Source organism: Gambusia affinis, linkage group LG05 (genome assembly GCF_019740435.1).
Source record: "Gambusia affinis linkage group LG05, SWU_Gaff_1.0, whole genome shotgun sequence".
Classification (NCBI taxonomy): Eukaryota; Metazoa; Chordata; class Actinopteri; order Cyprinodontiformes; family Poeciliidae; genus Gambusia; species Gambusia affinis.
In genome coordinates this window covers 6,611,391-6,621,368 of record NC_057872.1, presented here as the reverse complement: position 1 = coordinate 6,621,368, position 9,978 = coordinate 6,611,391, and the positions used below count along the sequence as shown (strand labels likewise).

The window sequence follows — 9,978 nt, the reverse complement described above, 5'->3', positions numbered from 1 at the left end:
GATTTATTTCAAGCGGTTCTTAAAAACAGGCTGTTAAACAGTGTCACTGCTTTTAAATTGTTTTCTATTGCTTTACACTTGCGCATATGTACTAATTAGTTTTATTTTGTAACCAGGCTGCTGTGTATTGCGGACTTCTGCCAAGGTCCCTCTTGAAAACCCCGTTGAGATCTACATCTTACCTGGTTAAATAAAAGGGGAAAAAAATAATAATAGTCTTGTGTTCCTTCACTCTAACTGCAGTCGGAAGTGAGACAAGAACACAACAGCTTCGGAGTTTTAGCCACATATATTATAGCCACGGACAGTAAGGAAAGGCCTTTTCATACAGTCACATGAAATGCAGGTTTAATAAAACACAATGTACACAGATGCAGTCCTATGACCATACATTAGCTGGAGCCTAATTATTAAACCTAGAATACATCAAAGCATAGTTAAAATTTTTTTCTCCTTTTATGAAGCATCAAAATCAGTAGATGAGGTCAAACGAACAGCCTACAACACTTGCATGACGGAGATATGCAACGATATAAGGAGAGGATATCTCAGGAAAACACCGACAGCGTGAGGCGAAATTTCTCACTGAACAAAAAAAAAAAAAAAAAAGTACAAAACTGAATTAATAAATAAATCAAATATATACCATATGAATGAAATTGCTATGAGGTGGCTAAGTTTGTTATGTTTTTCATTATTTTAATCTGTAGCTTGTATTACAACCATTTTTTTTATTATTATTATTATTATTATTATTTCTAAAACATTTAGAATGGTGACTGACTCAATACTGAAAATACAGTAATAGGCTTTTATAATTAGATCAACTATGTACAAGTCTGTTGCCATGCTAGTTGAACAACTAAATCTTCTTCTTTTAACTGACACTATACAGATACAGCATTAAGCGGTCTGAACGTAAACAGTTTGTGCTGAGAATAAAATATTTTGCAACTATGCATTGGATTTTTTTTTTCTTCTTCTTCTTAATATTACTCTGGAAAAAAATACATAACATAAAAGGCCACACATGGGAAAACTCTGTTTCCATTTAGAGGGAAGGAAGGAGAGGGGTAGCTTCGACATAAATATATGAACAAAAAAAAAATATATAAAAACAACCAGTCTCTCTTGTTTCAAGATGCCATTTTTTTTCTTCTTCTTCTTCTTCTTCTTCAGTCCATTAGCATCATTTGCTTCAACCGAACCTTCTCTGCTTCTTCGTCCTGGATGGATTTTTGTCACATCCTCTCCCTCTGATGCAGTTCAGCTCGCCAACTCCCCCGACTCCTTCCTCCTCTTTACCTGCCGCCCCTCTGGCTCTCCCGCCCTCCGAGTTCTCCTCTGTCTTCCATCGCCCCCGTACGGCCCGCGTTGTTCGTTAATGGCGGGAAGTGACTTCAGTTCTGTCAACTGTGAAGGTCCGCAAGGCGAAAAGAAAAAAAGTGGGGGGGGCGTGGCGCTGGGAGAAAGTAGAGTCACCTTAGCCGGCTGCAGCAACTGCGGGGTCGACGGGGTCGCGGGGTGGGCGAGGGGAAAGCAGCGGGAGGCAGAGCGTGTTTCTTGGGGTCGTCGGTGGGGTGGGGTCGGTGTTTGCGTCCTGGTGGGCGGAGAGAAGGAGGAATGGGAGGCGAGTGGGGAGGAGGGCAGCGAGAGGGGGTGTGGTGGGTGAAAGTTGTCAGTCAGAGTATGGGTGCAGCGGCGGCTAGCAGCTTTGCGTTGGTTTCTGTGTTCACTGGGAGGTTGCAGTCCTTACTGGCTGGAGCGCGCAGAGGCCAAGTGGTCACTGTGCTGGTTCTGGGCCCGAAACCGCAGCCTCTGCTTGTTCTTCTTCTTTGGCTCTTTGGATCGGTGCTTCCCTGAATTACCTGCAGAAAACACACACAGGAACAAAAGATTAATTCAATTTTTGATGTGATTCTTCATTGGAACGCAGTCCGATTTGTTCGCCTGCAGGATCCATGTGATAGACTAACACAAAGCAGTACATTGATTGATTGGTGCGAGACAGTGCATGTTAATGAATGTACAAAGTCGTTTAGCAAAATGCTCATTTCCAGCCACAGTCCCATAAAGCAAACAGCACGAAATAAAAACACTCATACGATTTCATGCATAAAAATAAGAAATACAGAGAAAACAAAAAAGTCAGGAAAAAAAACAACTTCTTTTTTTTTTTTTTTTTCAGTTTACAAAACTGTTACAAAAATAACTAAAAACACAAAATTCCTCATAGAGGCCTGACTGTAAGATTGTTCAACACATTGTTTAATAAATAAAAATGTGAAAATGGTGAACTTTGGCCCGTTTTATTATAATATCTTAAAAGAAAATCCAATGCTATCAGTGTATCTAGAAGATTCCTGTTTAGCAAGTAGAGAACGCAGCTGTTTAATTTCAGTTCTGTCTGAGATGATTGGTTCTGTTGGATCGACCGGTGAACGAAAGCAGTAAGAAATCCTGCTTCCAGTTCACAAGTGACGCAGAACACAAACGGAAAAACGTGCTCAGGTCAGATGAAATCGAAACTTTCGTTTTTTGGCTTAGATGCTACATGCTGCTTTCACAGAATTCCCAAAAGCTAAACATGATAGCAGTGGGAATGTGTTACTTCTGCAAGGATAAGAAAGACAGTGAAAATTGTTGGGGAGATGCATAAAGCCAACAACAGAAAGAGGATTTCAATAAATGGAGGTTTACCTGTTAAAACCTTTAGCACAACTGAAATACAACAGAAACTATTAGCAAGGACAGCGCAGTGGCACACTGAGCCTGGTACATTGCTACACACTGGAACTGCTGCTTAAAATTAAAATTTACACACATCCTTTGGTGACTGGAATTGGCAGATATTCAGTTTGACATTGCACCTGCAACCCACCCAAATTCTGTTTGTGTCTGAGGATGGGGAAGCTTTCTTAAACGACTCCACACAGATTGCCTTTGTCTTCAAATGTGAGAAAGAAAAAGTTGCAGCTTTTTTTCTTTTTTTTTGTTTAAATTGAATGTTTTGGGTGTTTGTTTTGTTTTTGTAGATCTCTGGAGATCTCTATTAATGTTAGTGAAACATTAATAATTCATATCTGAAGTAGTCAATTAGACTGACTTTGGGCTTTCAGGGAGCTCCCACCAATTTGACGATGCGTCGTCCTGTCAGCACTGGGGCTCGGCTCGCCTCGCTTCTCAGGGCCGCAGTTCAGTTTTAGAGAAACGTCTGTTTAGCCCGACACATTTGGACGCTACGAGAACAGACAGGGAAGATATAAGTGTGGGATGTTGCATAACTCTTTTTCAAAGTTTTGGAAAGGTCCCCCTGCCCAAGGGTAATCCGTCCCAGGTTTCACTGAACAGGGCAAAGCACCCTGGGAAAATTCTGCTTGCGTGTTGGAGGTTGCGCACCCACTGTTCTCTCTGGGACGGTGAAAACTTTGGCTACCGAACGAACCACAAGGCAACAATTTGGCTGCCAAGGCCACAAATAAGATAACGAGGTGTGTGTGTGTGTGAGAGAGAGAGAGAGAGTGTGAGATGTATGTGTACTTGGGGCCCCCCGCCCCAAGTACACTGTGAGGGAATTTGAGGGAGAAAAATCTCTAAATGGCGTGGGGAAGGCGGTGCGAGGCTTGCATGATGAGACGGTATCTGGGTCTGGAACGCGGCAGAACAAGCCGCGCTACGGTTCGTCGACGGGGTGAAGAGCGGGAAAGCGCTGCAGGAACTGCAGTTCTCGCATGCAAGCCCCGGTGCCGGGTCCTATTACTGCACTTGTTCGGGCTTCGGTATTTCTCACACAGAATGTAGGTAACGGTGTGTGAAATGTGGCATTATGGCTAATTGCCTCCTTGGATGCCGGGCCCCCGTGGCTCCCCCCTCCTCCTACAGAAGACCTGTTTCTCATTGTCCGCACCGCGCTGTGAGGTACATTTAAAAAAATATTCACTCTTTATACTGATGCACATGAGAAAGCGAGAGATATTGCTTCGCGAGTAGGGTCTCCGAGCTATTTCCTGTAATTAACCCAATCTTGTTAATCTTGTTTTTCTTTTTTTTCTTGTTGCTTTTTGTTGATCTATACTGTAGCAGTGAAGCTGTTCTAGGGGAAAAAAAATTGGCCTTTGAATTCTATCTTTTCCATCTCACTCATGCCCTTTAATAAAAAAAAAAGAAAAAAAACAAAAGATTATCAGGGGACTTTGTACACTTGCTGATTCCACTTTAGATTTTTCTGTGTGAATTCCTGTACAATAATGTTTATTGTAGCCAATCTGAAGCTCAAAGGCATTCTGGTGTATATGTTCATGTTCCTAATTGCTCTGTAGAGGTCATTTTCATCCAAAAACAGTGTTGCTAGGTGACACATAAACATGCTTGTTTTTGTTTTTTTTCCAGCTCGACATGAATTACATTTGATAGCAATAAAGTGTATGGTGCAGCATCAGACTACCTCTAAGGCCTCATGGGCTGTTCTTCGTACGCAAGACGCCGTTAAAAAGCGAGACGTGCCCATGTTTACGGCAAATGCCAGCAAATAAGAGCGAAGTAGTTCCCCTAAGGTTCTTTGTGAATGGGTTGGACGACTGCAAAGCAATCCAGAGAAAATGCACATTAAGACTGGAAGAAAAGTTTGAACCTAAGGTGCACGGGGGGAATGAGTTGGTGAGGGGAACAGGCAGGTTTATCGGTTTGCCCGGCCCTGGCGGGCCAGTCGTGAACTCGAGAGTCGGATTTTCTCCAAACTGCATCCACACAAAACACTGCCAGGCTGCACTGAAAACAACACTCAATGGTGAAAAGGACGTGATGTTTGCAACTTTCAGTGTCAAAAGTCAGAGGAAGTGTCGCGAGGTAAGAAGGTATTCACAGGAAACGGTACCGTACGCTCGGTCGCACTGAGCAATACACGAATTAATCGCACGATAAATTAAAACGAGCACAATCATTTCCATTTGCATGATTTATTGTTTTTCTCTTTTCTCTCTCTTTCTACCAAAAGCTGGACGTCAGAAGACTTAAGTCTGGTGCTTTGGTCTCTACTAGTCCCTTATTTTTTTGAAGGACAATTTTGTTTACAAAGACTTCATGATTTATGTTATTTGTCGCTTCTCTTACTTTGTTCATTTATTTTGGATATTTAAAATGTCTTCCAGTTCCAGTGTTAAATGTTCATTAGAAAGAATAATATTCTTCCACCATATTACTTGAAAATGGTCTCAAAACTACAATATTATCGTTTATCGCGATAACTTTTGGGGCAATTTATTGCCCAGCAGCATTTGTTAGCGTGACTGTCTTGTCCAAGGAACGTCTGCGGTTCGTTCAGGCTGTGAGAAAAACTTGCAGCAGATATTACAGGAAGCCCAGACAAAGTACAGCAAAGTTGCTCTGTTTGGTCCTCCTGAGGTTTAAAACTGTGTCCGATGAGAAACATGTTGGATTTGGAAATGTTAGAAGACATATATGTTCTCAGCAATATTCAAGAGACCGCTGTTTTTGTAAGGTCAGCCACGGTTGCCATGCCAGCCACTAAAGCAAGATGGTAAAGGAATTAAAAAAAATATAAATATATAGTTTCAACAAGTAGTTTTTGTTGGAACTAGTTTTCAAATCGGCAGATCAAAGCTTTACAAACACTGATTAGTCATGAAAGTATGATTGAAAAAAAAAAAATCTCTAGTTGAAACAAAATACCCAACATTATTTTCTCATGGTTTAATTTAAAACCTCAAAGTTTATGCGCTTTAACTCTACACTGAAATCTTAAAACCAATAACGATCATCTATTTCAGGTATTTCAATGCTGAGTTTATTATGCGTATTTCATGCAACATGTACAATATAATGGAAAGTTTTTGGGCAGGTAGAAACCTAAGACCTGCATCTCGGTTGAGACACAGTGAACAGCTGAAAAGGCAGAGTGGGGATCCTAACGCCACAGTGAAGAACAGCCACTCTCTGTTACCAACGTGAGGATGGGGAAACCGGGTCACCATCGCAAGATTTAGCATGAAAACCAGATGTGAGGCAGTTAATTAGGTGGATGAAGTTTTCAAAGTAGTCGGGTTTCAAGATGTGCGGTTCAAGCTAGAAATGCGCAATACTGTGGGCGGTAAACACTGCAGTCTTATCAGGCCGTCAGCATTTTCATCAGCTCAGGACTGGCAAAAAGGACTGGGATTCTGGGAGACCCATCCACGAAAGACTGCGTACTTTGTGTGCAGTCTTTCCTCCGCTGTCTTTTTTTCTTCACGTTTCTGGACAAGTCTGGACCGAAGTGCTGTTCTGAGAAAATTTTGCTACAACAACAAAAAACTACCTCTGATACGGAAACAGCAAAACGTCTAAATTATACACTAACAACATAAGAATTGGGATTTTAAAAAAATGGTAACAGGTGCATCACGATGTGACATATTTGTCTGAAACACAGGGGCAGTTCTTCACTGGAGGACCCGGGACCGCCTGGCCGCGACGGAAGCACTTTGAAGGTTTGCCACTAGTCCGCTGACGCATTTCCAAGACTGGATTTGGAGATTTGGTCCAGAATACCAAGAAATACAGGCAGGCATTTCTTACCCATCATGCAGCGCTATTAACGGCGGAACAAAAAGGAAAAAAATAATAATTCAAAATTTACACAGACGTCAATAAGAGCCATATTCGCTCGCAGAGAAGAACAGCAAGTCCTAGAAGTGATGGTTTGGCCCACACAGAGGCCTGATCTCAGCATCACTGCATCTGTCTGTGATTACACGGAAGGATCTGAGGAAACCTACATCAACTAAAGATCTGTGGTTAGTTCTTTAAGATCTTTGAAACAACTTACCAGCCAACCAATTAAAGTCTCTGCAAGTGTACACTGAAGGATTAGTACGTAGTTCAAAGTACCTTGGGGGGTGGTTGTCACACCAAACACGGTTTTCAGATTTCTCGTCTAAACTGCATTTTTCTTTCCATGCTTCATTCCGTACTTTGTGTGCAGTCTTTCCTCCGCTGTCTTTTTTTTCTTTACGTTTCTCTACTTGTGCTAAACTCTTCCCTGAGCTTTGGAGATTTATGCCCATTTCTTACTGCACTCAGTCGACAAGTTGTGACTTTTATGAGCCAACACATCCTCAGCAGAGGCTGATTTCTTCCAATTAGATTCCTTCCTCAACAGGCTCGTCGTTATAAATGAAGCCTCGGGTCGGGCTCCGGCAAAAAAAATAAAAAATAAATTAACCGATGTCACTCCATAAACTCACCTCAGCAAGAATCATACTTCACCGAGCCCAGTCTCGGTGTTGACAGCTAGAGGGCAACCAATCCCCACAGAAGGCCCCCTTCCCCTCTCGCATCGGATGCAGACCCGGTTAGATTGTCCATCACATCCGCCCTGTGAACTCCCATTTAGCCTTTTCCTCGGGGGCACCACACACTCTGAACACAGAGCTTTCATCATCTCATATTTACAGCCGATGTAATCACTTAAGCTGATTACCAGGGTTCATGGGGGAAACAGTTTAATTTCCCTCAATTGCTTTCAAAACCAAGAACAAATTTATAAATCGTGAGTATGCGGGGATAATTTCGTCTTGGAAGGCTCGGCGGGTTTCAAATCATTGTCTGTCTTTGTTTTGTTTGGGGTTTTTTTTTGCGCCGTAACTGGCACCACTCTGGACGGAACGAGAGGACTGCGGCTTTCATGAGTAGATCACAATCCATCTTTACAGTTTCTTTCCGCTCTGCTTGCATTTACTGTCACTCCGAACAAAACCACAACTTTGCCAATGTTTGCTCGTCGTTCAGAGGTCGTTCGGAAATGAAACATAAATCACAGAAGCAAACAAAAATCTCCGGAGCAAATCAAAATGTTGTTCTTTTTGTAAAATTTCTGAATCAGAGTGAAGGTCTGCGGTGGCATGTTCCCCTCCCACCGCCCCACAGACTTTTTTCTTGTAGGAAATACTGTGTTTATGCAATTCAGTAAAAAAGGACTTCCCTTACTAAACTTACTAAAGCTTTTCTTGTTTTTGTTGGGGAGGGGGGTTTGGTCACACTAAAATCAGATCCTCAAATAAATTTTATACTGATCAAGGATAGTCAAAGTAAATACAAAATTCAGTTTCCAAGTCGTGGTTTCATTTCTTAAGAGAAAGTTCCAAACCAACGAGGAACAAATAATGTCTCCCTTAATGCAAAACCTGCTTTTGCCACTCATGGCGCCACCAACTGGGCCAAAGACAGAATTCAGTGAGCTTCTCAAAAGTGTGGAGGAATATCAGTCCTCTCTTCTTGGCAGGATTGTTTTTATTTCACCTACAACAGATGGGCTTTCAAATATGAATCGCTCGTTTAAGGTCATACCCCAGGCACCGGATCAGATTTGGGACTTTAACTAGGTCCCGACAAAACCTCAATATAGTTTTTTTGGTTTTTTTCCTGTCAGCCTTTGATAACTGGATTTCCTGGGGTGTTTTAGATCGTTGTCCTGCTACATAACGAACATTTATAACCAGTGATGTCAGTAACGCGTTAATTTGTAACGCGTTACTGACGTCGGACCACTTTTTTCAGTAACGAGTAATATAACGCGTTGCTATTTCAAATCGAGTAGTCAGACTACAGTTATTTATCAAAATCACTGTGCGTTACTATCTTCTTTTTTTTTATTTACCGTAATCGTATTTCCTCTACTCGTCTTGTCGAGTGACCGACGTCTCTATGCGACAGAAATGTAAACAATGGAGGAAGATTTTGTTGGTGGAAAAACTGGAACTATTTTCAGTTTCTGTCGCCAAGTCCGATTATTATAAGCGGCTTTGGGCTTCATTTTTTTAAAGTCGCTTGCAAATTTAATGAGCGGCGGGTTGCGCCTTTTTGGGCTCGTTTTTGAACGTGAAGTTGCTCATTTGGGCTTGGAAATAATCAGAGACTCACAATAAATCCCAGAATTTGTCCGTCATTAAGGTAGTTTTACTCAGTCTCTCCCTGTTCATCATTTCTCAGATGATCCGTCCCGCTGTGTCTTTGTTAATGTCAAGTTAATATATTACCTCTGAATGACGTCGAGCTTCGCGTTGCGCTCCAGAAAACGGCAAACATCGAGACCAATATGAACAGCGCAATAAACGTGAAAACAGCCACGAATGAACGTGTCCGTAGTTGGCAATAGTTATAATGGCAATTTAACGCCATTATAATTATTAATATTAAGATAAGTGTCACAAATCTGTGCAGCCATCTGAGTTGTGAAGCTGCAGGAGGAGCTCTGTGCGCTTTGACACCAAACTCAGGGCCTAACGCAGAACCTGGAGGCTGGGGGGCTTTAAAATCCTACTTAGAGTTTTCCAGACAACAGTGGACCACACGAATTACTCAGGTTTTTTATTTTTTTGTACAATCTCCTCTTCAGTTCAACCTTATCAGTGGAGACACATTGTTGATGTTACCATTATAAAATAGCTTACAAAAAAGTATTGATAAAGCTCAATGTGATTTTCACAGGAGGCGGAGCTTGTTGTTAGCAGCTGCTGAAAGTAACTAAAAAGTTACTTTTAATGTAACTTAGTTACTTTCCAAGTCAGTAGTCAGTAATATAACTAAGTTACTTTTTCAAGGAGTAATCAGTAGTCCGATTAAAGTTACTTTTTCAAAGTAACTATGCCAACACTGTTTATAACATAACATAACATCGAACGTTTGCTAAAGGATTTTCTGGAAGAGAGCAGCACTCATTGTTGACCATATATCGACGCAAATTGGACTTACAGAAACAAATTTGCTGTGTGAAAACACGTCAATTAAACAAACAAACAAAAAAAAAAAAGGTATAACTGCAAGGAAAACACGAGTCACGTGATCAACAACTGGCGGAAAAGACAAAGACGACAACAGGAAGTGGTTGGCAGGATGACGGGCGCGGCATGTTTTTGAATGATTTATCAAAACAAACTTTTTCACATGTGATCTTAATTGCGCTTCTTATTTAACGGAAATACC

General features: G+C 41.5%; 1 protein-coding gene across 2 annotated transcripts in view; it reads right to left on the bottom strand.

Annotated features, from left to right (window-relative positions):
- Positions 1-270: 270 nt before the first annotated feature.
- Positions 271-9,978, bottom strand: part of rspo2 (R-spondin 2) — a 72,333-nt gene continuing 62,625 nt past the window's right edge. Inside the window, exon 5 of one of the 2 annotated variants that reach the window (XM_044118196.1) lies at positions 271-1,868. In XM_044118196.1, the coding sequence (XP_043974131.1) occupies positions 1,753-1,868 (116 nt within the window). In that variant the 3' untranslated portion in view covers positions 271-1,752. The remainder of the gene's footprint in view (positions 1,869-9,978) is intronic. The other variant, XM_044118195.1, reaches the window with a different exon arrangement.